This window comes from Parastagonospora nodorum (assembly GCF_000146915.1).
Source record: "Parastagonospora nodorum SN15 chromosome Unknown scaffold_13, whole genome shotgun sequence".
In the NCBI taxonomy this organism is placed as follows: domain Eukaryota; kingdom Fungi; phylum Ascomycota; class Dothideomycetes; order Pleosporales; family Phaeosphaeriaceae; genus Parastagonospora; species Parastagonospora nodorum.
This window is the reverse complement of record NW_001884561.1, coordinates 691,057-718,450: the sequence shown is the minus strand read 5'-3', so window position 1 is coordinate 718,450 and position 27,394 is coordinate 691,057. Positions and strand designations below refer to the sequence as shown.

Here is a 27,394-nt window from a genome sequence, read left to right as displayed (position 1 = left end):
GAGTGTGCAAAGAAGGCAGGATGTTGTGTGGATAGATGAGGAGAGAGGAGATGAGGGAGGCGTTGTGGAAGGTTCCGGGTCTGGGTTTGAATTTGCGTCCCCTGCTGGAGAGGACGCAATGACAGGTTCGATCGAGAGAGATGGAGGCACAGCTTTGTCCACGACGCTTGAACCGTCTGAGAGTGATGAAGCGCTTTGAACTTTCGTCTTGTGCTTTCCGATAAGTATCTCCAGCCTTTTCTGGAGATCTGCTAGCTTTTCCTGTCGATCTTTGTGCTCTTTCACGCGTTGGAGTAGGCCACCCCAGCACCTGTTCATATGTGCAACTCGACTGTATGCGCTGAAGTCGGAGCAATTGAGGAAGCACAGCGCACATTTGCCCTGATCCGCTTCGATAATATAATGATCGGAGTCATCTGTATCCATTTCCACGCCTGATTCGTGAAATTTGTCCGGGAAACTTGGCGATGGACGGTCGGGTAACTTTGGTGCTGAACACGGAGAAGGTGGAGCTGTGGGAACTTCGTACTCCTCCATCGAAGATGGCACAAACAGATTCTGTTCTTCACAGATTGGTATATCCGCTGAGTAGAATGTGTCGACTATGGAGGCTTTAGATCCGGGCGGTGTGGTCGGAGGTCTAAGCGGATCCGATGCCATGCCGACTTGATGCAGGAAGAACACGTGGTGATGGTTTGCGGTCGTGTAGCAAAGTTTAGTTGATTGCTAAGGGTAGCAGAGATGTTGGTGCAGAAAATTCAGAGTGTACAAGCAGAAGATGGTACTTTATTGGCTATGTGCGCTGAGGATTGGAATCATTCACTATGGGAGCTCACTAGCAGTCTAGTCAGCAGCTACGGTACCTAAAGTGCCTGCGCTTCTTTCACACAACACGACGAAATATGGATCTTGAGCCATCTCTATCAGCTTCTTACAGGACTGGATAGCGGTTGACGTCACTCTACATGTCCTCAGCTCGGACTTCGTGCTTCAATGGTGAAGAGCCGTGACCCATTCCTGAAGAAGAGAAGGCTTTAGCTTGCTGAAACCGCAGGACATTAGAGCGATCCTCCCTAGCTCGATCCTCTGGATACTGCATATAGTGCCATAGGGTGATCATCTGTCCTTGATGTCTGTTATAGTTCTTGTCAAGGCAATCATGGTCGCGAACAACGCCACATTCATGTTCAGCTACTGGATGCGATACCTTCCAATAGTTCTTCATATCCTCTCGTTCTATCCAAGCAACTAGTTGCGGTAGAGTCATCATGATGATAGTTATCGCGAGAGCGCAGACGTTGATGAAGATAGCCGCCTTGACAAGTCCTAGCGTTTCGTAGTCGAGAGAAGCTAGAGTCATAGAGATTGTTTCCTATAGATGGAAAACTATCGGCTTGATTTATCCCTATATGCACCATACATTGTTAAGAAACTGGCCATTGTTGTTTGGACAGTGCTCGTTCTGTTCACACGTGTCGCGTAACGTTTTACATCTCCTCATCAAGCGCGGTGATGATTCGAGTCTCAACAGCGCTATGTAAGCCTACCACAGTGAGGTTTAGTTCGCATTGTACATGGAGATACTTTAAATTCTGGCTGCCGACATTTCAAGGTTTCGGTGCCGGTGAATGATGTGGGGGTACTAAACCCTGTCAAGCTTAGCGCGGTTTGGCTTTCTCGCAGACGTGAGGCAAAGAACGGCAGGAGCAATCTATAACCACTATTTAAGCAACATATCAGTCTACCAACAGTACGTTATAGCTTCTCAGAACTGTCTATGACTCTGTTAATTCAATGGTAGCACGCATGGCGACCAATTCTAATCTGGCGTTGTTGATCGACGCGGACAATGTTTCGGCCAAGATCATTGTTGGCCTCATGGCTGAGATTGCCAACTACGGCACGGCCAGTGTGAGGAGAATATATGGCGACTGGACAAGCCCAGCGCTTGGTCCTTGGAAAGCGTGCCTACTCAATCATTCGATCACTCCTATCCAGCAATTTGCGTACACATCAGGAAAGAACGCCACCGACGGAGCCATGATCATCGATGCCATGGATCTACTGTACACTGGCAGATACACCGCTTTCTGCATAGTCTCGAGCGACAGCGATTTCACGCGATTAGCATCTCGTATCCGAGAGCAGGCAGTCACGGTCTATGGCTTTGGCGAGCGCAAGACACCCCATGCATTCGTTGCTGCGTGTAACAAGTTCACATACTTTGACGTGCTGAACATGACGTTCGAAGAGCCGGCTACAGCCGATAGACAGTCCCAAGCAGGTGTTTCTCTACCTTTTCGCGAGCGCATGTCAAAAGGCTCGCTAGATATAGCCACTGGAGTTGTCACGTCTCAACTAGAGAAGAGACCTCTTAATCAAGCCGCTATACAAGCTCTTGCGAGGGCGATAACCGACTCCAGGAGCGATGACGATGATTGGGTCAACCTGGCTGTCGTCGGCTTTCATCTTAGCAAACTCTCGCCAGATGTTCATCCACGGAATTATGGTTACCAGCGGCTACGAGAGTTTGCTGAGGCTTCGGGCATTGTTGAGCTAAAAGTACAGCCCATGGGGGAAAAGCCGCCAGTTTCTCTGGTTCGGCTCAAAGAGAGAATGCCCACGGGCGCAACTCGCTGAGAAACCATCAGGAAGATGTATAGAGTAATTACCTCTACAAGTGCAATGATGCTAAAGGATTTGATGGAAACAAAAGTTCTGCCAGTGGCATGATAGATTTAAGAATCAAGTGTCAATATAATTCTACGCGGAGTGTGGGTCAAAACCTGTGGCCAGGAACTGCCATGTCATCTCAAAAATCTTCGGGCTTCGACTCCTGTCGCAGAGAAGACTTGCCATGATCTATCTCACTTATACGACCAAGGTTGCGCAACTTATGCCTCCTCTTCTGACCCGCCGGCTGTGTGTACTTGAGACGGTGTTGGAGGTTGTTCAGATGTCCAAGTAGTATCCCGTCATCAAATGTGAGACAGCATTTGTGTTTAGAGATGGCTTGACAAGAAGGATGGTAGTGCAGACGGTTTTTTGTGCGGCAAGTCCACCAAGTACACCATTGCTACGGACCAGAATGGCCACGGCTTTGAGCCAGGAGCCTTCTCACAGCAATCAGGGCCCCGAGCGTTACTGTGGCGTGGAACATCAATCCATTGAAGGTGCAGAGGAGAAGATGGAAATTTCCTCGGCATTTGAAAAAGGGTATACGGCATGTACTACGATCGGCTCATATAAACCAACTCGGTCAGACTTAGAAGCATAAGGGACAAGCTAGACTATGGCATTAAACAATACCGTAAGAGAATAAAAGCTTACTTTATACTTGAGATATCTTGACGACAAGGACAATGATATTTTCGCTCCTTGGAAGACCAACTGGCCATGCTAAAATTGTTCTCAGCCTGGCACCTGTCAGTGCTTGAAGAATAGCATGATGTTCTCACTAGTGTTAAAGTGGCCATCAGTTGCTTTAAACAACCAAGACAAGGTCGCTATACAGCGATTCATGTCAAGCCATCTTCCACGTACACGAGGACAGGCGTACCTGTCACAGCATCCTTCTCGCAAGAGACTCCCTGAAGGTCAACAATGTTCAACCTTTGCCACACTGGCGCAACCTTCCATGAGTCTAGCATAACTCCTCCTCCACAGCTCTTTTCTGCATCGTGTCCAGCGAAAGTAACTCTACGCCTATGTTCGTGGGCAAGAGGCGAACTGCCATTGCCGAAAGCTGATTTTGTCTTGTTCTTAATACCATGGAAGGCCCGGAACCGGTTCGGACTTGGCTGATGCGCGTGCACGATTCGTAGGTGATGTCGGAGGATTTCTACCCTGCCATGATGTGGGTCCCAGTCGATGGGACATATTGCGCTTGTGTGTGAATGTGGTGATGTACAGGAACTTGCATGTTCTGTTGACCAATCGGCTGGTGCGTCTGCCATTTCCAGGTCGTGATGCATTTTGATGGTCTCGGTTTCGTCTTGATCAGCCGCGTGGACGAAGAATTCGCCGTCGTCTCGCAACTCTATCACACGCCCAGCTATTAATGCCCTGGCAATGTCTTGGGGAATATCTCTAAGAGTTGCTTTGTCTGCTAAACGGGCTTCGAGAGTCTCGCGGCGGAATCGATAAATTTGTGCTTGCTCCACGGTGCGTGAACCTGTCTTCTTTGTATACTTGATGCGCTCCGACGTAATATTTCTTGTTGTAATGATTGGTGTACAGCTGGTGATTGACATCTAGCCGAAGTGTTGAGTCTGGGAGTTGAGCTTTTGTTGGAACAAAGGCATTGTGGGTATCAAGATCACTCAAGAACAACCGTGAACAAAGGAAGTGAGTCAAAGCTATGACTCGTGATATGGTGAGATCAAAGCGATTGTAACATCGTGTCTCAGACAATCCGAGACGGTCTCATTACACACCCCTCAGTGCACAAAGTGCCTGCATGCTGATTCACTTGAAACTTGCAAAGCAGGTGCCGATCACTGTATAGAGTGACTTTATAAACTAGAGGCATTATTTGTTTGGGAATCCTCCTAGTCCTGCAGTGCGAAGATCGTAAACCAGGGATATTGAATGAAGATTGTAGTGTAGTAAGCCTAAGTGTTCAACTTGTCTCGGTTTTCTTTTCCTAGTATGTGTCTGGTCTCTTCTTTGAATATGGTCCATTCGATAGGTTTACAATAGAATCTCATGTGGAGTTGAAATTTGTAAGTTCAATTCCTCCATCAGTTGGTACAGGATAGTGGGAGCCTTCTGTACAGGTCCGACAAAAGACCTTCAGCATTATCCACCTGGATCGTAGCTTTATTGGGTTACTTTAGGCCAGCTCCCCAATTGGTTGTTGTTGGTTTTCTTACCTTCTTCTTTTAATGCTGTGAAAGGTTTGGAGTTGAGCTCTTTTCACTTTCACTCGGCTCTTAGCAACGTCTCGTTTCCATCACAGGACCACCGGAGCATATGTAAGAATAGAAGAGCTTTTTCACATTTTCCATAGCCTTATAATGATGACCTACTCATGCGTTCTGTTATGGACGTCTTCAAATCGCGCGATCAGTAGAGCGCTGCGGACACAAGAACGAAATTCGCAGGAAATTCATATATTGGACTATACTAGCAGTATTAGGGAGAGCATTATGCTGTACATCTGTGATATCTGATTAGACTGGAGCGAAAATTGCATGGTCGATGGTCTCACCTGAAAAGACTAAACGAGTAGGTTGAGATTGAGCAGCCCCGACACGTCATGGTACGTCATTTTAGTATCAGTTGCCCCAATGGTAATACTCAAAGTTATGTTTAGCCTCACAAAAGCGTTAGTACAGTGCTAAGCCAGGATGTCGATGCGGAAGATACGAAGATCTGGGGATCGCAGATTAAATGACCTCGCTAACTGCCGCCCCCTAATATCCGCATATGAACACTATCATAGAAAGTGTCAACGCGCCAATGACATTTGTATCGAGCAAAAGGCTTGGGGTCAATGGAGGTGCAGCATATATCCAAAGCATTTGGTACGGCTTCGGTGGTGCACCGCTGCTGTAGATTGGGTGGGTCGTCCAGGTGCATTATCGGAGCTGAGCTATTCTTGCTTCTAGCTACAGGAGTCAGAGCACTACCTCAAGCGTGTAACTATGTCAGCGGCGTTGAGAATACGGCTTGCTGTAGGTATATAAAGAGTCGGATTATCGCTAAGGGTATGCTGCCAGTGAAGCTCAAGCCAGTCAATCATAACATCAGTTCACTAAAATCTTCAACCCAAATTTTACAATGAGGTTCTTCATTGCCGCCGCTACGATCGTATCCGTTGCACTCGCTGCCCCAAAAGATCCGTACCCAGCTCCTTGTGGTCGTTCTGATCCCTCGGGTATCTGTGCGACCAAGACAAGCTGCTACAAGCAAGGAGGCTTCTGGGTCCAGCGTGATTGTACCTGTTAGTATCTTGAGTATGAACAGATGTTCAACAGAGGCTAATGTCATCTAGTTTACAATGTCCTGGACATCGGCTGCTGCTATGACATCCCGGGGAAGAAAGAGTAGAGGAAGACACCGGTAAGATGGAAACCAAAACTACTGGAGAAAGCTGGGCGAATGGCGGACTTGTGAAGTGACGTTATCGAAAGTTTGGTAGCATAGGGACGTATGGAGAAGCTTCGTGTAATCTCCAAGCATGTACTTTACCCTTTCATACAGTGCGTGGCAATCCGTCGTCATTAACATCAGCCTCCTCACACCTCGTGTATTTGCGCCGTTGACGCATGAGCGTTACTGACGTTTTCATGTCGAATGTTAGTGTTCAATGTATTGCGTGCTATCGATTGCGATCTTAGAGCCTCAACCGTCGAGCTTCCAACTTCAGCTCGCAGTCTGATAGTCCCAAAGTATGACGAGCACTGCGAAGCTCGGGATGTGGTGGGAAGACCGGTTCCCAGTGAGCGGCAAATTGCTGCCATAGCCAACTCAATGATGATATCCACCTGCGCACTGGAGATGGGCATGTCTTATGGGAAACAATCACCGATGGAATGAAGAGGATGATGGGTGAGATGAGACAATACAGCTGGCTGATGAAAGACACGAGCGGTCGAGGGTGACAGGAGAGGCTAGAGATAGCAGCCGAGGCTGACTTACATAAGCGCACCTCAATGGGGCAACGGCAAATCGGACATCACCGGAGTGTGATCCGCGTTCTCCCGGAGCAAAAATTCGGTCTGAGTGATTCACGACAACAAAATCTCGATACTCATTATTCACCTTCAAATAACTAGCGGCTGTCGCTGTTTCGATCGCCGACCTACTGTCAGCTCTCATACTACCAGATTTCACCCACTGCCTAGGCCCACTGATCTCCAGACCAGAACTGAAGAATTTTCCCTACAGAACTTTACATTACACAATGGATCTAGACATGAAGAGCTTATGAGGGTTGCGCTGCGACGGCGCATATACTCAAAGTGAGTGTGGTCATTATTGTGTCCATCGCTATCACCATTCAAGCAATTGCATCTCATCCATTGCTGCTGAAATGTTGATTACAGCGCCGTCATGAGCTACATACGTAGAGCAAACGCTGTGCGATTTCCTCGCTTTACTTTCCCTATTCCCTTTCCGTCACCTTCTGTATTCCAGGCATTAGCGCGACTCCGCAACCGTGTAAGCTAGTGCGACGCTAAAGTATAGTTGCCTACTCTCTCAGAAGCAGCTCCCCCCACCGAGCTCGACCAGGTCAAGTCGACCAAGACTCGGATATGGTTCCCCTCAACCAGAACGGCGCAATCCAAAGACCAAGGATGAAGCGCAGGCGATCTGCGGATCTGGCTTCCGCTCCATCTCAAAAACGGCAAATCGATAATTCAAACGCGATTGCTCCACGTTTGAGTCTTCTGATCAAAGTGCTCCGAGAATATGAACTGCTCGCTTTAGTCGTCTCAAATCTCTGTGCTGACGATCTATTGGCGCTAGCGCTGACAGCAAAAGCGCTTCATGGAGCCATTATGCCGCGTTCCGTCAGCTTGCGAAATCTCCTCGGTCGACTGAGGTGTTCTGGGAGGGGAATCGCCATTCGCAACAGATGTCATCAAAAGTCAAAGTTTTTTTACGAATACGATTGTACGGAGTATGTACAGTGTGGCAGTACAAACACCAATCGCGAAGTTGAGACCAAGCCTTGCGTCACTTGCAAAGTAGCAACTTGCGATGAATGTCGAGTGCACTGCGTATACCAGAGCATCTTTCAAGCCTCAAACGACCCGGACGATACTTCAGAGCTACCGAACTTCAGCGGTTTCGTTATGCTCAAGCCACACGAGCACCCTATTCTCAGCCCTCACCACCTAGTCGCGGAGCCGCAAAAGCAGTTGATAGAACGCTGGCAAGATCCATTAATGGGCTGCTCAAAACCCTACCATGACCAAGGTTACCTTGACGCTCCACTGGTGTCTCTCATCCCTGCGCCACCCGAGAGCATCGAGGATGTGCTGGACCTCGATCTCGGCGAGCAGTCCTTGATGACCTTTCACGAAGACTCCCGGTACGGCCGCCCATCACCCGCTCTAGCATCACTGTGCGAGGTATCAGAATCGCGTAGAATTGCTTTATGCGACGACTGCTTCGATCACAAAGGTCCACATGATCTACCAACAACAAATCCAGAAGTCATACCACCTCGGGAGGCCGCCAGGCGCGGCCCATGCCATTGCACCATGAGGAGGCGTTTCCTCGATAGATGGCTATGTTTGCGTTGCTACCAAAAGGAAGAGCGCACTATCGAGAAGTGTGCAGGAACAGGGTCATCAAAGAACTCTGGATTGTGCCGCTGCGGCTCTGAGGCATGTCGCATTGCGTGTCTTTGGTGCTGGGGTGAAATCGCCGACGAGGTAGCCCATGATGATGATGAAGGTTCTATGATCGACGACACAGTCCGGAACTGACGAAGGCTCCATCTATCGACCCAAATCACTCTGAAAGTGACAATACCGAACCTATATGGACGCCTACTTGTCTTCCGGATCACTGGAAAGATCTCTCACTCCGCAAGCATCGGCTCCAGTCCATTTGTACTATTACGTGTAAGAAGATATTGTACAAAATCGTCATAGAAACTCAATTACCTAATTTATGAACTTTGCTAAGCTTTGCGGACAAGTCACTCTGATCTCCTATGCCCAGAACCCCATCTTCTTGAACCCCTCAATCGTGCCTCGGAATCCTACAACCTCATTCCTGTCAATACCGAGCTCCTCTGGGCTGATATGCTCGTCGGTCTCTTCCCACGGATTACAAGCCTCGCCATACTTGAACTGCAGGGCAAGCTCATTGCCAACATCGCCATACAGCTTTGTCGCATTGTGGAGATCTCGGTGAAGACGCACCTCTTACCGGTGACCTCGGACCACACATCGACCATCTCCTGGAACGACCATTTCTCGAGCGCAACGTTCGCATACTTTCCGTGCGCTTTAGATCCACTGAGGATGGACTGACGTACCCAAATACCAGGGTTTACGGTCATATCGCCAGAAAGAAGCACCTTCGCGTGAGGATTCGTAGGCATCGTTTGGATGTACTGACCAGTACCAGGGATCTCGAACGGCTTGCACAGCGGGAAGAAAGCCATGTTCTGCGGGTAGTAGCCGAAGCAAAGATATACGGTGATCGTAGCCAGTCATGGCAATTCCTTTTTTATGCGTGCGTCGATGTTCGCTTTGCAGTCCATGTGTGGTGCGCGCATCTTGCCTTTGAACATCCGCTTGGGACTGGGTGTTGTCGAGAAGATGTAGTGAGTCAAAGTTGGTATGAGCGAGGCTGCTCGAGCTAGCTTCATCCCTTGCTCTTCTTCGACGACGCCAGCTTCGTCTTGAGTCTTACCGCGGAAGAGGTGCTCCCACCAGTTGGTGACGGCGAATATGGCGTGCACGCCCTAGTAGTAATCAGACATGCATACGTCTTTAGTTCATAATATTGACACACCTTAAAGGCTTTCGCTAGCGACGCTTCATCATCAAAGTCAGCTTGGACTACCTCGATGCCTTCAGCGGCAAGCTTCTTTGCGGCATCACTTCCGGGGTTTCTTGTGATAGCTCTGACCTTCCAACCTGGTGTCTTCTTCATCACATTGACCACGCCGCCACCTTGACTGCCTGTTGCTCCGGTTACGGCAATGATCTTGTCGCCATGGTTTGGGTAATCAGTGATAGCTCCAGGCAGATCACTCTTCTCGCTATGCATAGCCTTGAACCAGGGCTCAAAAACTGCCTCAGTACGCTTCGCAAAAGCGCCACTTTTGTAAGGTGGATGTCCCCATTCGATGATTGTATCATGCGCGGCTTCTGCGGTCTGTCCGGTCTTGACATTCGCGTGGTCATCGAGGAATAAGTCAAAACCGGTGAAGAGAGTCTCCCATGTGGTCATTTGATCCGGCAAGAAAGCATCGTTGAAATCGGGCATAGCAGGTGTATCCATACCACCAGGCATTATGCAATTGATCGTGATGTTCTCTTTCAGTTTGGTAATGGGACCCATTGTCTTTACCCATTGGTGTACGGCTGCTTTTGCCGCACAATACTCAGGGAAGGTCTGGCAGGGATATATGCCAACCATGCTTCCGGTAACGAGAATCTTTCCCCCCTTGCCGCGTGGATTATGTCGCACAAAGTGTGTTGCTAACGTAGTGCCGTAAATGGTGCCCTTCAGGTCGATGTCTGTGCATTCAGTATTGGGTTCTGCAGGTAAGTCCTCGACGGAAGTATTGCGGCGATGGAAATTGTATTTTGAGTCGCGATCCACACAGCCGGCATTTGCGATGAGAACATCGAGACGAGCCCACTTTGTCCATACGGTCTGGAAGAGATTGGCTTGCGAGGCATATGATTTGACGTCACACTGCACAAACATCGCGGTCTTGCCCGAAGGGTCGAGAGCACTAGCATGTTCATGTCCCTCCTTTCCACGGCGTCCGCAAAGAGCAACGCAAAAGCCACGTGCATGGAGATGTCTTGCCACACGGAAGCCAATACCGCTCTATTAGGAGGGATCAGGAAGAACATTTCACAGACAACATCTAGATGACTTACAGTGGCGCCAGTAACGATAGCTACCTTCATCCCACTATCGAAGCTTAGACTCATCTTGAAACTCTATGTAATACAAGTGATCTGTCTACATGAGGCGAAAAAGGGGAGCTTTGCACGGCGAACAAAGTCAAGATTAGAAAGGATTGTCGGACCGCGGGGAAGTTAGGAAACAGGCAGCAGCCGGACACCACAGTTCCACCGCATGTGACATGCTGTGTATAGCCATACGACATTTGAGCGGTGATCGAACCCGAGAGAGCGTGATGCCGGCGTCGCTTGCTGCATGAGCAAGCATTCTACCAACTTTGGTGGAATAACTTCATGAAGAGCCCATGCCACAATCTCCTCGGTGCAGTCCAATAGAGGCCCTGACTAGCCTTGAATGTCCCGCAATGCAAGGAAAGCCGGTTGAACCACGGAATGCGAGGGCTGCGGGATTGCGGCGCGGACGGCAACGTGGCCCGTGGCGTTACGTGGTACTGGCAGGCATATGGGTCTTGTGATGACATTTTGGATTGCTTACAAAGAGTGACCACTTCAAAAGATTTCGAGCTGAATATGAGATGTGAATCCGAGTTGATAGATACGAAGATGCGGTATGTATCGCTGTGAAGGATCGGGCGTGAGCCGTCCCGGCCAAAGCGGGTCAACGTTAGCGAATGCGGTTAGCTTCATCGCTTCATTACCCCATCCCGAGGTCTCAGTTACGAGCAAAGCAACCGCAATATTTCGTGCAGGATTCCTTGGTGCCCAACTAGACGCAGTAACGTCAGTACCCTTAAAAGAGACCTGTTCAGGTAAGGAGTCGGACGTGAGCGACCCAATTCCTGGCTCATGTCTATTCCGTCTGGCCTGTCAGTCTGATCCATTACACTCAGGATGAGAGCAGTGGAACGAGATATCATGACGGATGAAAGATTGCAAGTCGCGCCTGTGGCTCCGCAAATGCTTTAGTCAGATACAGAAGGTGTGCGATCAACGACGGGTACTTGCTGTGCCTCTTCAATCCTTGCAGCGGAAGGGATGTCCTGCCACCTAATGTTACCACGTAGCTACGCCGTACGGGTCATCATCAGTATCTTGTTGCTGCTTCTTTGCAGTGTACATGAGGGCCTGGATGAACAATCTTTTGCTAGGCCCGTACTACGACTCAGTGTCTCAAGCAATTCCCAAAGTCCACTACAGTGCCGCCAGTTTGACGCGCGCTATCATGAAAGTTTCGATCGAGAATGGAATCCAGGTCGGCATCCTCATCACGTCGTCTGTTTCCATCATGATAGCTACAGCTGTAGTTACGTTGCGCATTATCGGAAAGTGCATTGGATTTGGGTTTGACTGGAGTGACCTATGTATCTTAACAGCATTGGTACGGCCAAAACCTTTTTCGTGATGTTCTGTACTATTGTCAACCTTCTGAACGGCTTTTCAATACCACTTTGCACACTTGCTGCATTCTGCTGGTTACTCATGGCGGATTTGGGTTTCACACAGTCGAAATCTGCGAGCGATTCGATACCGACACAGCAACTTTCTTCTTCAAAGGCATCATGTCCTTTGCGATACTTTGGAACAATACAGTGTGCTTCAGTAAACTCTCGGTGTTACTGATGTACACTGCGATCATGCCGACTCAATCGATGATAAGATCTGCTTGGACTGTCGGCGGTCTTATAGTATGCTGGAATTTAGGCGATATCCTCGCCGGGTTTTTGATCTGCCGGCCACTGGCGCGGAACTGGGATTTCACGCTTGAGGGAACTTGCGGCAGTCAGCCCAGCTTTTACCTCGCCATGGGTATCATTAATCTGGTAACTGACGCTGTCATGATTGCATTGCCTATACCTCATCTTCTCCGCCTCAAAATGGCTACAAGGAAGAAGATATTGGCCATCGCATTGTTCAGCGTTGGCATCGGGTGAGCTTCCGTGAAAACCCCTTGATCGGTGCTGACAGGAAGATCAGGACGTGGCTGATCACAGTCTATCGACAAACCTTGCTTCCCGGTTTGGACTTCACAGATGTGACTTACACTGGCGTGCTCGCTACAATCCTTTCTGGTCTCGAACCTTCTGTGGCCATCGCCCTAGCCTGTATCCCTCTCATGAGACCTCTATTCAGAAAAGCCAAATCAGGAGGATGTCGCTCCACTTATGGCTACAATAGTGACAAGTCCAGCGGCGTATTTTCGGCAAAGAAAGGTAGAGGCGCTGGCAGATACCAGGGCTCCTTCATTGAGACGGTAGATGACAACGACGACTCTTCTGAGATACATCTGCAGCCACTGAAACACGCATATAGTGTCGATATCTCAACTAATCCAAGCTGCTCTGGTTTCATGACGGATGTACCTGGGCAAGCTACTACAGTCTAATTAAGGTTAAAGAGTGTGGCAACGACGCTGCCGACGCGCGAGAGGACGAACAGCAACATTGGTTCGCAAGGTATCATCTTTATTTGTGGCACTCGATGAAATGTACGGAATCTCCAGTGCCATCATTGTAGGGCTACGAAAAACATTGTGAAGGTACTTATCACGGTATGCAATGGAAGATTTATATAGTACGTGTAGCTCTGAAATCGGTCTGTGCAGTAATTTCATATATCAAAACTTATTATTGAACAATGCTAATTGTATTTTGGTCTTATTGTTGGTACGCGGCGAAGCCCGAGACCTGTTGATAGCTTCCCAAGGTCGGGACACTGGACTGTTAGCGTACACGTGACGACGCATTGAAGATGACCCGAGAAAGTAGCCGAAGACTCAACCTCACTTTCACAGACATCCATCCGACTTCATTGACCTCACATCCCCTACATCACAACTTTACATTCTTTTGCTTTCCTTGGATCTCAAAAATAGTGCTTCAAAGTGCATCATGAGCGTTCGTATCGTGGCTTCCTTGACCGACATGAACTTGGGCTGGCTCACCAGTGTCTATCTACGCAGCTCATAGCACCTCTTTCGCTGCATCTCATTGAGCACGATCGGTTGCGAAATTCCTCTACGATCGAACGCATCTGGTCTTGTCCAAGATAGGTAACGCTCACCGCGCACGACTGCTGGTTGTTGGGTATAGTCAAGCATCATCTTTTGGTCTTGGTCTACCCTGACCTGTATCGCGCCCCGTCTTGCATGGTAATCAAGCACTGTAAATCTCACGGGCATCAACCCAACCACGTGTGGCAAGCAAAGGATAACCTTAGAAGCTCGAAACCCTCGCCAGGACTGGCGACGACATTGGGACGCCAGGATAGCCGAAAGCCGTTATGAATCTTCGACGGCCGAGATATGCGAAAAGATCGAGCGAGGATAGAGTTACCCCAGGTCGCGCTCAACGACGCAGCTCCTTACCTTGGTACTTGGATCATCGATGCGAGCATCGAGTGACACGCTGCAGATGCACACGCCATGCACTCAACCCCAGAACGTGCTCCAAGATCCCAAAATCCTTCGGTCGCACTTCTTCGGCCAACCTTGAACGAGTTGATGCAGGCAATAAAAGCCCAGAGCCACGGCTAAGTCCTTTGAGCACATTAAATGTTGGAAAACATGCCAGGCAACTGATTGTCGGGACAAATTTCACGCAGTAGTCCAAGCGTCAAGATACGACTTTCGTACCTGCCTCTTTCGGTGTGACCCGCCACTTTGATTTTGCAACCGGCGCACTTGGCAATCGGACGCCTTGAACTGTGCGTCCACACACGTGAGGTTACAATCACACAAGAAGCCAAGCGGCTTTATATTGCGGGGCCGGGCTTACGATACGACGACCCAGAATCATGCTTTTAAGCGTCTGTCTAGGCCGAGCTTGTTTGTGCACCCGCCGTGGTATGCCCTAACAGGCAGGAGAATTGTCGAGCAGCATTCAGTCACTACATTTGATGGAAGCATTACCGGGATTAGAGGACGTTCGATGGCGATGCAGACCACCAACCGCTCGGTTGGTTGCCAGGTACGACGTGAACCCCGCTGCCTCTAGTGAAATCCTGCAGGGTCGGGACGCTTGAAAACCCAACGCTCCGGCATACAAATACTCAAGCCTGCTACCCTGTCTGCTTGCTCTTGTTCAACATCGACCTCAGTCAATAAGCTTTGCACAAGCTGGTCGCGTTGATAATGGCACGTTTCTTGGGCTTCATCACGGCATTGGCCGCCTCCGGCGCCTTTGCGATCACTCCGGAGTAAGTTCAGTCTTTCGCATCATTTACAACCTATTGCTAAGTCGTCAACAGGAAGCTTCTGAGCAATCCCCGTCGGAGTGCAGCTAGTCCAAGTCCGGATGGCACTTTTGCTTTATTCACGGTCTCCCAGTACTCTTTCGAGGAAGGATCAACAAGCCATGGCATCCAAATGATCGACCTCAAGACGGGTGCTGTTTCTGACTCTGGTTGGAATGCCTCTGAGGTCAACGAATTCCAATGGATTCCTGGCACGAGCTCTGGTATCGTCTACATCAACGGTACTGGTGAGACCCCGGGCGGTGTGTCGCTCTGGATCGGCGACGTCAAGAGCCCTAATGGAAGCACCAAGGTTGCTGAATTGGATGCGCCATACTCTGGGCTCAAAATGGCTAAGACCTCCACTGGCGATATTCACTTCATGGTCAACTCTCTCGCGTACCCCAATGGCACGGCTTACAACCCCGAAACTGCTGTGAAGGCTAAAAGCAGCGCGCGCTTCTACTCGGACATATATGTTCGCCACTGGGACACATGGCTGACCAAGGAGCGCTACAACGTGTTTGCTGGAGTGTTGTCCTCCAATGGCAGCTACAGCCTTGCAGGCACCGGGCTTCGCAACCTCAACCACGGTGTCAACTTCACTACCACACAGTCGGAGACGCCCGTTCAGCCTTTTGGAGACTCCGGCGACTACGAGATTAGCCCCGATGGATCCATGTATGCTTTCCTGAGCAAGGCGCCGCAACTGAACAAGGCCAATTTCACTGCCAGCTATATTTACCTCGGTGCTTTCAACAGCTCAGAAGTCGCAGTAGCCTTCAATGGCCCTGAGACTGAAGCCTTCAAGGCCGGCCACCAGGGTGCTTCTGGCCAGCCCTCGTTCTCGCCTGACAGCTGCAAGCTTGCCTACGTCCAGCAGGATGAGGACTACTACGAGTCCGACAGGTGGCAGCTGTACACTGTCGATGTTGCCGTACAGAGTGGAAAGGTTGCAACGAGCAACTGGAAGGCCTTGAGCGCTGACTTCGACCGCTGGGTACAGGGACCTCTGATCTGGGCTCATGACCAGAAGTCTATCTACGGAACGGCCGAAGATTACGCTCGCGTCAAGGTTTTCAACTTCCCCATCACCGCGGACGGCGACATCAAGCCTTTGACTTCCAATACTTCGGTTTCGTCTTATTCTCTGCTTCCCGACTCGTCTCTCTTGGTCACTGCAACCGCCATCTGGACGCCCACTGAGTACTACATCCTTGCGAACGGTACTAAGAGCACTCTCTTTGATGCCTCCACTGTTGATCCCAACCTCGCCGGCCTGAGCTCTGCCACCGTGTCTGAGATCTTCTACAATGGATCCGACCCCAACCTCAAGCAGCAGCTTCACGCTATGGTTGTTAAGCCTACCAACTATGTCGCCAACAAGACTTACCCTCTTGCATTTATCGTGCACGGTGGTCCTCAGGGCGCCAACGCCAACAACTGGAGTAACCGCTGGAACCCGCAGACCTGGGCCGACCAAGGATATATTGTCGTTGCACCCAACCCAACTGGTTCAACTGGTTTCGGACAGTACCTCACTGATGCTATCCAAGGCAACTGGGGCGGAACTCCTTACACTGACCTTGTCAACGCTTGGAACTATGTCAACACGGAGATGAAGTGGATCGACACCGAGAACGGTATCTGTGCCGGTGCTTCTTACGGAGGATACATGACCAACTGGATTCAGTCGAATGACCTGGGTAAGAAGTTCAAGGCACTTGTCACACACGACGGTATCTCGCAGACCAAGGCTGCGTGGAGCACTGAAGAGTTATGGTTTATTCGCCACGACTACAACGGCTCTGTATGGGAGTCTGACAGTTACGACAAGTGGAACCCTTTCAACCACATTGCAAACTGGTCTACGCCCCACTTCGTCATCCACAACACCCTCGACTACCGTCTGCCCGAGTCCGACGGTCTTGGTCTATTCAACGTTCTCCAGGCTAAGGGCATTCCTTCGCGCTTCCTCAACTTCCCAGACGAGAACCACTGGGTGCTGAAGCAGGAGAACAGCTTGGTCTGGCACACGGAAATTTACAACTGGATCAACCACTACTCCAAGGGTACTCCTCTGGACGACTTGCCAATTGGCAACTAGCATGATTGTCAGACCATAATGACATCGCATCAATAGCACTATTAGGCAGTGCTTAATGATAAATGAAATAATTCTACACAAAACTCCATTTCCAACGTGTCGACAAACTCCTATCGCTGCACGGCGCGCCTGCTAATCGCATCAGCACATCTAACGACCAGCAACCTGGAGCATGGGAGTGGGGCAACGGCGACTACCATGTAGCCCGCTGCATGGCATTTCCAGCGAGTTGGGCATGTAACATTCCCCACCCCTGATTGCGTGAGCGCATTGTCCAGAAGCAGCGGACATGCCCGAACATGATTCGATTGCGCGCAGCGGCTGCGTCGGCACGATTCGGCGGCTCCGCTATCTCAAGGTAAGTGAGATGTCCACATCAACAAGCTTCCAGAATTTTTTCCTTCGCCGCTCAAGAAATTTGACTCCACTGATAAGCGTCTGTTGTGCAGCCTCGGTAGCCCAGAGATCGGACCTCGCCACCAGACCACAACGACGGCCAAACCAACGTCGACCGCGAAACCAAAAACAGCGAGGCAAGGACAATTGCAAGGAGCTGCCAAGCGGGCGGAAATCAGCGGTCTTGCCAAACACAACAACGTTTATGGACAGCGACAAGACGGTGCAATAATATCGAAGCACTGCGCCAATCACCGCAGACCTCTCGTCGGTCGACTTGTCTCGAATTGTCAAGAGATAAGCACATGCGCCGTGTCTTCTCGAAGCCAAGCAGAACGCCCGGCACGTTTCCGAAAGCCCTGAGCCTTCAGGAATGAGTGAAACAACATGCTATTGGATGCCACCTATAATCGTTGTGTCAACCTTCCTTATCTGGAGTAGCGAAGGAGGATGCAGCTTTGTGGCACACGGGTGATGTGGGGTCGCTGCCGAGGAGGCTTGCAGTGCGTATTTTTGCCTCCACCCAAGAATGCCAAGTTCTCCGCTCGGCGCCCAGGCGGAGGGGCAGTCGTGTGAACGGAAATTGGCTTTAACACGCAAGCTAGCCGGCACTGCTGATTGCGAGCATCGAGTCTCTTTTCGCATCTGCTACTCGGATAAGGTCCTGACGACAGAGGTTCACAATGCTGCATGCGCCGATGGGGCGTTCTCCTTCACCTCAAAGCTACAGGATGCGATCCCAAGGTTCAGATAAGACCGAAGTTGGAGCCAAGATCCAATTGGCTATCTTTCTGATCATCCCTTCGCCAAGGTCTGAAGCAATGTCGGACCTTGTGGGTCACTTCTTGGGATGTTCTTGGGATGCTGCTTCCATCGTCTTAGCAGATATCAGTGGCTGCGGCGGTGTTGGTTGGGACGATAACGACAAGCCTTTCAGCATGCGCGACGGATAGCAGGCCAAGATGCTGTAGTCTCACCAGCGGATACCCACCTGCTCGATGAAGCATGCCCGGCCAAGATGTGTTTGCCGTAGCATATGCTGGCATGGGTATTAATTGCACGCGACCACCCACTTCCTGTGCGCTGGTAGCTCGATCTCATCCGCTCAATCGTGATCTTTTCTCGCGGCTTTCGATCTTTCGTATCGAAGCGTGAGTTCCTTTCGTTGTCACTATGACTTCAACTACCGCCCAGAATGCGGTCGATATGGCCATGAGCCACGAGCCCAAGGTCGCGACACCCATGTACGAAGTCACTGAGAAGCAGGCGTTGTCTGGAAAGGATGTCGCGTCAAGCACCGCTGGCAGCCAGCACCTCGCCCCTGTAGTCGAGTTCGAAGCCGACCTTGAGGGCGAAGAGCCAACCGAGGAAGAGCTGGCAACACTCCGTCGTGTATCTGGAAAGATTCCCTGGACTGCATTTACCATCGCCTTCGTCGAGTTGTGCGAGCGATTCGGATACTATGGTTGTCAAGTGCTTTGTACGTCTTCACCAATAATTAATCACATGACTGCATATTAACTCTCCTAGACACAAACTTCATCCAACAGGACCTTCCTGTCATCGATGGTGTCGTGCAAAGCACCGGCCGCGACCCTCGATCTGATGGTCAACCCGGTGCCCTCGGCATGGGGCAGCGCGCCTCCTTCGGTATTGGCCAGTTCAACTCTTTCTGGTCCTACACCACGCCCATCATCGGCGCCATCATTGCCGACGAGTACCTTGGACGTTTCAACACCATCTTCATTGCCATTGCATTTTCCATTCTCGGTCACATTTTGCTCATCGTTTCGGCGATTCCCACAGTGTTGACCAGCGGCAATGCGATTGCGCCATTCATCCTGGGTGTTATTCTACTCGGTTTCGGAACCGGTGCTTTCAAGGCCAACATCAGTCCCTTGATTGCGGAGCAATACAGGCAGAGTAAGCCTAGGGTTATTGTTGAGGCTAAGACAGGCGAGAGGGTTATCACGGACCCCAACATTACCATTTCACGAATCTTCTTGGTAAGTTGATCGCCTGATGGTAGTATACGCCACCGAAGAACGCCCACTAACGTTCAATCAGTACTTCTACATGTTTATCAACATTGGATCTCTCACTGGACAAATCTCCATGGTATACGTGGAGAAGTATGTGGTAAGCACTATACGGACCTTTGAACGCTGGAAGTTGTAGACTGACCTCATTCCAGGGCTTCTGGTGCGCATGGTTGCTTCCTACCATCATGTTCTGCTTCTGCCCCATCGTCCTCTGGTTCTGCAAGGGCAAATACCATCTCAACCCACCTACGGGCTCTGTCCTTATCCGTGCTATCAAGCTCCTCAAATTGGCATGCAAGGGCAAATGGTCGCTTAACCCCGCTCAGACTCGCAAGAACTTCAAGAGCGAGCGCTTCTGGGAGGATGTCAAGCCTAGCCATCTCGGTGCCAGCAAGCCTCACTGGATGCAGTTTGATGACGCGTGGGTCGACCAGGTCGCTCGTGGTCTACGTGCTTGCTCTTGCTTCACATGGATCCCTCTGTACTGTAAGTTCTCGTCCGGTCTCTTTCGCATGACTCGCGGCTAATCGTAAATTCAGGGCTGTCTTACAACCAGATGAACAACAACCTGACTTCTCAGGCCGCCACCATGGAGCGTAACGGTGTCCCCAACGACATCATCACCAACCTCAACCCCATCTCCCTCGTCATCTTCATCCCCATTGTCGACAACTTCCTGTACCCCGCGCTCCGCAAGGCCGGCATCAAGTTCACGCCTATCAAGCGTATCGCGTTCGGTTTCCTGCTCGCCTCCCTCGCCATGGTCGGTGCCGCCGTCATCCAGCACTACATCTACGCAACCGGCGAGTGCGGCAAGTACATGAACTCGTGCGACAACTTCGCGCCCGTCAACGTGTGGACGCAAGCCGTTCCCTACGTGCTCGTCGGGTTCTCCGAGATCTTCACATCCATCACCGGTCTGGAATTCGCCTTCACCAAGGCCCCCAAGAACATGCGATCGCTTGTTACTTCGTACTGGCACTTCATGTCTGCGTTTTCCAACGCGCTTGGCCAGGCGTTTGTCTCGCTATCCGAGGACCCGTTGTTGGTGTGGAACTACACTACCGTTGCTATTCTGGCGTTCATTGGAGGTGTCTTGTTTTGGTTCCATCAGCGCCCAACGGACAAGCAGGAGGACAGCCTCAACATGCTTCCCGACTCCACGTATATGGGCAAGGACCGCAGGCACAGTGTTGCCGAGGAGAGTGCCAGGCATGCTTAGGCGGTTGGCAAGATGTGGGATATATGGATCGGTTGAAGGACCGATGTGTACGACATGGAGACGAGGCGATGATACCTACCTAATTTGATGATATAAATCATGGGCCACTGCTCTTTCATCCATTGTTGTTGTTGTTCTTGTGTTTGTGTCCTTTTATCTCACTATCCTCGCCCAGTGCCACCTGCCTTGCTATTCCTCTATTCTAGTGCTCATCATGAACTTGCGCATTACAATGTTCGCCATACGCAAACGCAACAGTGTACAACGGAATTCCGTCGACATTCTCACACTAACTGGGGAATCGGCATGCGAAGATGTGCGACAGTATAATATATGGATGCATTTCGGTGTCAATGCACTTACTACTGTTCTCTTGGGTGCGAGTACTACTGCGCTCAACTGCTCATTGCCCCAACCCGCAGTGAGGTCGACCACGCACACGGCAAGCATACCTGGTTGGACATGGGCATACAAAGCACTCGCAACTTGCTGAAGGTCAAGCCTAAATGCCGGAATCTCTGGATTCTATTGATGCTGAGCTCAGGGTTATTGCACTTATCGTGGGTCGCGGTTGTGAGATTTTTTACTCTCATGCCAAGGCTAACCACAGCTGTAGTTAAAATTCCATGAGACCCTCTCGCTTGATCAAGAAGATCTTCAAGATGGTATTCAGGATGACTGGGAAGGGTATAGACATGATGAGATGAGGTGTAAATTCTAAAATGAGAAGAAAAGCCAACGGAGGACGCCAACAAAGACAAGAACAATATACGGCACTCCTATGGTCCATGTTAGGAGAACTGCATGTAAGATCAAATTAGCCATTTCAATTCTGCTTCGATCCACATGTAGTAAGCGCTTTCAGTCAAATAGTATCCCCACGTGCACAGCGCTGGCTTGAAAGACACCCACTCTCACCTTTGTTCGCAAGAGCACGTGGTAAGGATCTCTTTACGAACCATCCAGTCGATACAACGAAGCATTCACTGTGAAAGTGAACTTTTGGTGTTCCTTGCGCGCGCATCGACACGAGCTTGCGATGATCTCCGCCACCGATCGTGAACTGTCAAAAGATTCATCTAATGAGCACCTCGAGAACCTAAATATTCTATTTTGCGCGCTACAAGCTCTCCACACGACTGTCGGCTCCTTCATCAGCTGCACACAATATCAACGACACCTACTCGGTCTGTGCTATCAACAACCAATTCAGTCTCGCGCCTCAGACAACTCCGACATCTCTTCTCCTACGCCCTTCTCAGCATTTCTATCACGGTTGAAGAACAAGCTCTGATTGCCACCCATTATCTTAGCATCAACAAGCACGAGGAGCTCAAGATCAAGATCGCGGATATCCAGGAACAGATCATCCGGCGTTGTGCTGGAGGATCTTCTTGCGACATTCTTCGACACCTGAAAATCGAACTGGTTGAGGCCAAGGAGGGTGCCGCCGAACACTTGGTGACGGCACATGAGGCACTTCGCCCCATCCACACGGAGATGGACAAGTGTCGCCTGTTGGGTTCAGACGAGAGCGTTGCGAAGCTTAACGAACTACAGGCCGCGATGGCCTCGGCATCGAAAAGGCGCTAAAAGACCCAAAGGCCAGGAGCAAAGCATCGGCATAAGGTGAAGCTCTTGCGTGAAGATAGTTACCATTTGGTACATCCGCACATGATGGCGTGGAAATTTCAGACATGGGCCCCGCATATTCCATCAGACACACGATAGAATCGTTTTGCTCTATGAGGCGTGTAGAAGCAATGGAAATGTGAACGTAACCCGTCGTCCGATTCAGTGAGCCTGATCAGAACTTCATGTTCTCCTAATATCCATGATCTCCTTCAACATTCTTTCCAACACCAAGTTAGTCCTAACCTTCACCTTAGGATCAACTTGCGGCGACATGTACTCTTTGGCGAGACAAACAGCCTTTACTTGACCAGTGATACTGCTGATCCAGCAAACTTCCGAGCGCATCTCCTCCAACTCAATAAGACGGCCCAAGTAGCATTCAGTAGCCTCCATATCGGGGCCTTTGACGCAGTGTGCGAACGCGTGTTCTATTGTCTTGGTTCACTCCTGGATCTATCCAGCGCGATATCGACCGATAGAGGAGCTCGGTTATGTCGTGTGCAAGTTTCGAGCATGCAATTGAAGTAGTGGCCATTGTGGTGCGGCTGCTAAAAGAAAACTCTCAAGTACCTCCCTTGAATCGCTTTTGCAGGCTATGCAGTATGTACGACTGCTGCGAGGTGATCCGTGCGCAAGTGGATGGTTTGAAAACGGAGTCCAATGAGTTTGCCATGGCAGAACCTCGGGAAGCTCTTGAAGAACTAGAGAAGAGGTGAAGCTAGCGCGAGGAAATGCACGGTTATTTTAATCTTGCATGCGGTAAGAAGATGAGTTCGCACCAATCAATAGAGCCGAAGTCCTTGCTTGCAATCGGCCCATAGCAACCGTGGGTTACTGTTCGTGACAAGCTAGGAAGAAGAAACCATGAGTACTCCAGTTTTGTCGGGTCGATGCAAAAGGGTTCGGGACCCAGGTCCACGGATAATCTGACAATATGACTCGTGCTCAGACTTGCAGATGCGGTACAATTGTTCGACATGTTCAAATCTTCCGATAGGATGACGTATTAGAGCTGAGCTCGCGCACTAACGTGCCCGTGCGCGCAACGCCTGGATTCGCGCAACGCCCTGCCTACTACTGAAATACGTAACTAACGCTAACTTTAACGCGCTATAACTCTATAAATATAGATCTAATTTAAGCTATAATTAAAGAATTAGAATTATAAGATAAAAGAGAATAACTCTTATATATAAAGCTTACTGCTAAATATAATATTAACTAATTAATGCTAAGCTAAAGATACTAAGAGCTATAAGCACTAAAGAAGACTTAGGTATAAAACTAGCTTAAAATTAACTTATAATAGGAGTTAAAGCTTATATGCTATATAAAGAGCTTTACTAAAAGAAGCCTTCCTTCTATAAGGCAGATAATATAAAATTTCTTATTAGAGATTACCTAGAAGCTTATCTCTAATAGCTAAGTTATCTATTTTATCTATTACTATAATATCTATCTTATCTTAAAATAGGCTACTAAGCTTAATTATATATACGTCTTAGCTAACTCTAAGGTTAAATATAGACTCTACTTTAAGCTGCTATATAGAAAGATAAAGAAGTATAATATTAAGCTAAGTAATACTTATAATATAGATAAGAAAAGCTTCTTAATAAGCCTTATTAGCAGAAGCAAAAGGATCTTTTCTTAGTATTAATAGAAGAAGAAAGAGATTAGAGTACCTCTCTAGAATAGATTATATAAGTTTCTAATAGTGCTAGCTTATTATTATGCAGATAAGAGCTACTTACTACTAAGTCTTATCTATCTAGCTAAAAATAGTGCAATATAATTATTCTAGGTAGAGAATATAAGCATTAAGAAATACTAAGTTTTTATAATCTCTATACTAATAGAATAGAGCAATAATAACGTTAGTTTAGCCTAGCTTAAGTAGGTATTTAACTGCTATATAAAGTAGAAAGCTTACTATAGAATAGACTACTAATTGCTTATTCTAGATAGCTATAGAAGCTATATAATAATAGCTTTTATAGACTACTGCAATTATAATTATATACTTCTTATAGTATTTCTATCTTATTTAACTTATATACTGCAATTGCTTAACGTTATACTTTTTAAGCTACTCTTATAGGCTTATATCTAACGCCTTACTACTTATCTCTATAAGACTTAAGAGCTTATCTCTATTACTAAAGGTAACTTTTTTAGTCTATTTTAGAATGCCTAAATATCTATTTTTAGTAGAGAGATGCTTATCTTAAAGGTATTTAAAATAATAGAAATATAGCTAAAAAACTCTAACGTTATGCTTAAAAGGTTTACTTAAATACCTAAATAATTATCTAGCTTATTAAGACTCTTATTATCTAATTAGCTATAAATATAGCATTTAGTATATGCTATAGTAAAGAATATTTACTAGAATAAGGCTAAAAAGTTAAGCTATACTTTTTATTAACTCTTTATTTAAAATTAGCTTTTATAGCATAAGCTTAAGAGTATATAAGAGGCTTTATAATATAAAAAGAAGTATAAAAAGAAGAGCAAAGCTTTTAACCTTTAATAGCGTTAAGAGTACTATAGTAGAGCTATGCTCTAGTCTTCTTAAAAAGTTAGAGAGGCTTATATAAGAGAGAAAGTTAGAGCTAATAATAAGATAGAAGAGAAACTCTAAAAAGCTTATTATAAGAAGGTATATAAGGCTAATATGTTTTATAACTAAAGCGCGCACCTAACTAAGTTATGCACTTTACTCTACTAAAACACCTGCGCAGTAATGTAGCGCAATACTATAATAAATTTATATACTATAAATATAAATATATTATTTATTAGAAGCGTTATTATCTTCTATATTCTCTATCTCTACTTTATAAATATAGGCATTATATCTAGTCTTACTATAAGTACTGCAGCGCCTCTCTACGTATACTCTTTTTAATAGTCTATTACTATTATTATAATAGTTCTCTGCTATTGCAGTAATTAAGTCTAATACCTCTCTAACTATTAAGGTCTTCTCTGCTTATATATATTATTATTTATACGCCTTACGCTTTATTATTACTTTTATAGTATCTTAAAAGTAAGTTATTTCTTTTTATACTAATACTATATTATACGCTATCTACTAAGTGCCTTTAGTTAGCTATATAATCTTTTTATCTATTAACCTTACTATAGAACTTATATAATTTTATATTCTCTATTAAATAAGTATACTCTATGCCTCTATCTTATAGGCGTTATATAGTATCTTTACTTACTAAGTACTATTCTTAATAGTTATTAATAGTAGAGTATAGAGATATACGTTAAGCTTTAATAATACTGCCTCTAGGCTATATAGAACTAGTCTAGCGCCTTAAAACTCTATATAAATATTCTCTGCTATAAACGTCTTCTTAAAAGTAGCTTTAAAGGTTAGTAGAAAGGTTTCTTTATTAATATAATAGATATAACTATATGCTAAAGCTAAGATACTATTACTATATATGCGCTTTAATAGTAAGAAATATATAATATTAAGTAGCTATAAAAAGTGTAATAAGTACGCAAGTATATAGAGAGTAATAATCTTCTTCTTCTTATAGTATTTCTAGAATACTACTATATAATAGCTCTTATAGCTATTAATAATAAGCAGCTTATATACTTTAATAAAACGCATATAAGAGTTAAAGTGTTTAAGCTAAGTAAGCGCTAGATTATTATTTATCTAGCTAGTAGAGCTAACTTAGATAACTTAGTTATATAGAAGGTTATAGAACTAGTTTAAGATAAGAACTTTGCCTATAAAGATAAAGAAGAGTAGAATTATCTTCTCTATTGCGCTAATATCTTATACTAGCGTAACTTACTTATAATTGCTAAGCTAGAGCTTCTTTGCTTTCTTAAGCTTCTCTAAACCTATTACTATAAGCTAAGAGAATATCTTACCTATTAAGAAGCTAAACTTATTAAAGTTATATATATTCTTATCTATAACTCTATACTTCTCCTTTATACTCTAAATAAGTGTAAACTAGAGCTAGATAATTGCTAAGTCCTTATAAGTAGCTTACTAGTAATTATATAGATAGCTCTAGCGCTTATATAGCTTAAGAGTACGCTTAATAAAGTTATTAACTTAGTTCTTACTAATAGGCTTGCTAGCGTGCTCTCTAAGCAGTCTATTAGCTATATCTTATATATTAGCCTTTAAGATAGATAGACTGCATATAGAATACTTAAGTATACGCTCTATAATTACTTCCTCTTCTAGTTTTATTAGGCGCTTTATATTTAGTTTATAGTTACGTTAAGAATGCTTTCTATTATAATAGTCTTAGATAGTTATTTTAGAGATATTATAGATAGCTATAGCGCGTCTAACGCTCTAAATTTGCTAATTTTATATATTAAGGATAGCAATCTATATATCTACTTTAGTATAGAAATTTTAAGCTTAGCGTTATTAAGATATTATGCATTACTGCTATGCAGGCATTTTAGTAAGATAAAGTGCGTAACTTAGTTAGGTGCGCGCTTTAGTTATAAAATACGTTACTAAATTCTAGTATTAAATTAAGCTAAAGAATAAGTATGTAGAATAAGAGAGACTTAAGATAGTAAGAGAGAAAGAGAAGACTAAGAAATAAGCTAAATATAAGCGTTAGAAATAGTAGCATAACGCTAAGAAAGCTATATAATTATCTTAAAGAGGTAAGCGTAAAGCCTTATAAGTAGTCTTCTCTAAAGAGAAGCATTAGAAATATTCTAGTAATAATATAGCTGCTAAGTAAGCTATTATGCGCTTTTAAGCTTCTCTACTAAAGATAATATTATAGAGACGTAACGTTAAGCTTCTAAGTAAATTTAAATAGTATAAAATAATTATAAAGTCTTATTTACTAAACTACTAACTTTTCTTATAATAGTACTAAGTAGTAGTAGAGTTATAGCCTTATTTTTAAGATAATTAATATAGTGTTAGTAGAGCGTTGCGCGAATCTAGGCATTGCGCGCACAGGCACGTTAATACCTTAAGGACTAGCGCGACGCGGAGATCCTGTTCCCCGCTTACATCTCAAACACATATTCAGAGCACTACTACTCTAAGTCCTTACGTCTCTTACTGCATCTGACAACGTATTCTTCATCTAGTCATTTTACAAACATGTCCAGAGGTGCACGACGAACCATTGATGAGGGCGAGCCTAACCCCGCACGGAAGGAG

General features: G+C 46.8%; 14 protein-coding genes across 14 annotated transcripts; 9 read left to right on the top strand and 5 right to left on the bottom strand.

The window, feature by feature from the left end:
* Nucleotides 1-961: 961 nt before the first annotated feature.
* On the bottom strand, nucleotides 962-1,440 carry SNOG_08817 (hypothetical protein; the record flags this gene model as incomplete). Its single annotated transcript, XM_001799071.1, has 2 exons — nucleotides 962-1,326; nucleotides 1,416-1,440. The coding sequence occupies 2 exons, from the start codon at nucleotides 1,438-1,440 to the stop codon at nucleotides 962-964; spliced, it is 390 nt and encodes a 129-aa protein (XP_001799123.1).
* Nucleotides 1,441-1,806: 366 nt separating this feature from the next.
* Nucleotides 1,807-2,640, top strand: SNOG_08816 (hypothetical protein; the record flags this gene model as incomplete). The annotated part of the gene is made up of 1 exon (XM_001799070.1): nucleotides 1,807-2,640. One exon carries the CDS (start codon nucleotides 1,807-1,809, stop codon nucleotides 2,638-2,640), a length of 834 nt encoding a protein of 277 aa, XP_001799122.1.
* A 448-nt stretch (nucleotides 2,641-3,088) lies between these two features.
* Nucleotides 3,089-3,403, top strand: SNOG_08815 (hypothetical protein; the record flags this gene model as incomplete). The annotated part of the gene is made up of 2 exons (XM_001799069.1): nucleotides 3,089-3,216; nucleotides 3,343-3,403. The coding sequence occupies 2 exons, from the start codon at nucleotides 3,089-3,091 to the stop codon at nucleotides 3,401-3,403; spliced, it is 189 nt and encodes a 62-aa protein (XP_001799121.1).
* Nucleotides 3,404-3,518: 115 nt separating this feature from the next.
* On the bottom strand, nucleotides 3,519-4,461 carry SNOG_08814 (hypothetical protein; the record flags this gene model as incomplete). The annotated part of the gene is made up of 2 exons (XM_001799068.1): nucleotides 3,519-4,174; nucleotides 4,437-4,461. 2 exons carry the CDS (start codon nucleotides 4,459-4,461, stop codon nucleotides 3,519-3,521), a joined length of 681 nt encoding a protein of 226 aa, XP_001799120.1.
* A 1,323-nt stretch (nucleotides 4,462-5,784) lies between these two features.
* On the top strand, nucleotides 5,785-6,054 carry SNOG_08813 (hypothetical protein; the record flags this gene model as incomplete). The annotated part of the gene is made up of 2 exons (XM_001799067.1): nucleotides 5,785-5,947; nucleotides 5,999-6,054. 2 exons carry the CDS (start codon nucleotides 5,785-5,787, stop codon nucleotides 6,052-6,054), a joined length of 219 nt encoding a protein of 72 aa, XP_001799119.1.
* Nucleotides 6,055-7,508: 1,454 nt separating this feature from the next.
* Nucleotides 7,509-8,444, top strand: SNOG_08812 (hypothetical protein; the record flags this gene model as incomplete). Its single annotated transcript, XM_001799066.1, has 2 exons — nucleotides 7,509-7,552; nucleotides 7,649-8,444. The coding sequence occupies 2 exons, from the start codon at nucleotides 7,509-7,511 to the stop codon at nucleotides 8,442-8,444; spliced, it is 840 nt and encodes a 279-aa protein (XP_001799118.1).
* Nucleotides 8,445-8,777: 333 nt separating this feature from the next.
* Nucleotides 8,778-10,407, bottom strand: SNOG_08811 (hypothetical protein; the record flags this gene model as incomplete). The annotated part of the gene is made up of 4 exons (XM_001799065.1): nucleotides 8,778-8,779; nucleotides 8,848-9,133; nucleotides 9,206-9,433; nucleotides 9,484-10,407. Coding segments are annotated over 4 exons (1,440 nt in total).
* A 1,129-nt stretch (nucleotides 10,408-11,536) lies between these two features.
* Nucleotides 11,537-11,693, bottom strand: SNOG_08809 (hypothetical protein; the record flags this gene model as incomplete). The annotated part of the gene is made up of 2 exons (XM_001799064.1): nucleotides 11,537-11,621; nucleotides 11,650-11,693. The coding sequence occupies 2 exons, from the start codon at nucleotides 11,691-11,693 to the stop codon at nucleotides 11,537-11,539; spliced, it is 129 nt and encodes a 42-aa protein (XP_001799116.1).
* Nucleotides 11,694-12,133: 440 nt separating this feature from the next.
* On the top strand, nucleotides 12,134-12,957 carry SNOG_08808 (hypothetical protein; the record flags this gene model as incomplete). Its single annotated transcript, XM_001799063.1, has 2 exons — nucleotides 12,134-12,501; nucleotides 12,549-12,957. 2 exons carry the CDS (start codon nucleotides 12,134-12,136, stop codon nucleotides 12,955-12,957), a joined length of 777 nt encoding a protein of 258 aa, XP_001799115.1.
* Nucleotides 12,958-14,693: 1,736 nt separating this feature from the next.
* Nucleotides 14,694-16,911, top strand: SNOG_08807 (hypothetical protein; the record flags this gene model as incomplete). The annotated part of the gene is made up of 2 exons (XM_001799062.1): nucleotides 14,694-14,768; nucleotides 14,820-16,911. The coding sequence occupies exons 1-2, from the start codon at nucleotides 14,704-14,706 to the stop codon at nucleotides 16,909-16,911; spliced, it is 2,157 nt and encodes a 718-aa protein (XP_001799114.1). The 5' UTR covers nucleotides 14,694-14,703.
* A 289-nt stretch (nucleotides 16,912-17,200) lies between these two features.
* SNOG_08806 (hypothetical protein) lies at nucleotides 17,201-17,539 on the top strand (the record flags this gene model as incomplete). Its single annotated transcript, XM_001799061.1, has 2 exons — nucleotides 17,201-17,269; nucleotides 17,375-17,539. 2 exons carry the CDS (start codon nucleotides 17,201-17,203, stop codon nucleotides 17,537-17,539), a joined length of 234 nt encoding a protein of 77 aa, XP_001799113.1.
* A 941-nt stretch (nucleotides 17,540-18,480) lies between these two features.
* Nucleotides 18,481-20,672, top strand: SNOG_08805 (hypothetical protein; the record flags this gene model as incomplete). The annotated part of the gene is made up of 5 exons (XM_001799060.1): nucleotides 18,481-18,787; nucleotides 18,838-19,313; nucleotides 19,375-19,439; nucleotides 19,486-19,835; nucleotides 19,889-20,672. 5 exons carry the CDS (start codon nucleotides 18,481-18,483, stop codon nucleotides 20,569-20,571), a joined length of 1,881 nt encoding a protein of 626 aa, XP_001799112.1. The 3' UTR covers nucleotides 20,572-20,672.
* A 14-nt stretch (nucleotides 20,673-20,686) lies between these two features.
* On the bottom strand, nucleotides 20,687-21,268 carry SNOG_08804 (hypothetical protein; the record flags this gene model as incomplete). Its single annotated transcript, XM_001799059.1, has 3 exons — nucleotides 20,687-20,752; nucleotides 20,935-21,023; nucleotides 21,205-21,268. 3 exons carry the CDS (start codon nucleotides 21,266-21,268, stop codon nucleotides 20,687-20,689), a joined length of 219 nt encoding a protein of 72 aa, XP_001799111.1.
* Nucleotides 21,269-21,610: 342 nt separating this feature from the next.
* SNOG_08803 (hypothetical protein) lies at nucleotides 21,611-22,164 on the top strand (the record flags this gene model as incomplete). Its single annotated transcript, XM_001799058.1, has 2 exons — nucleotides 21,611-21,758; nucleotides 21,785-22,164. 2 exons carry the CDS (start codon nucleotides 21,611-21,613, stop codon nucleotides 22,162-22,164), a joined length of 528 nt encoding a protein of 175 aa, XP_001799110.1.
* Nucleotides 22,165-27,394: the final 5,230 nt, after the last annotated feature.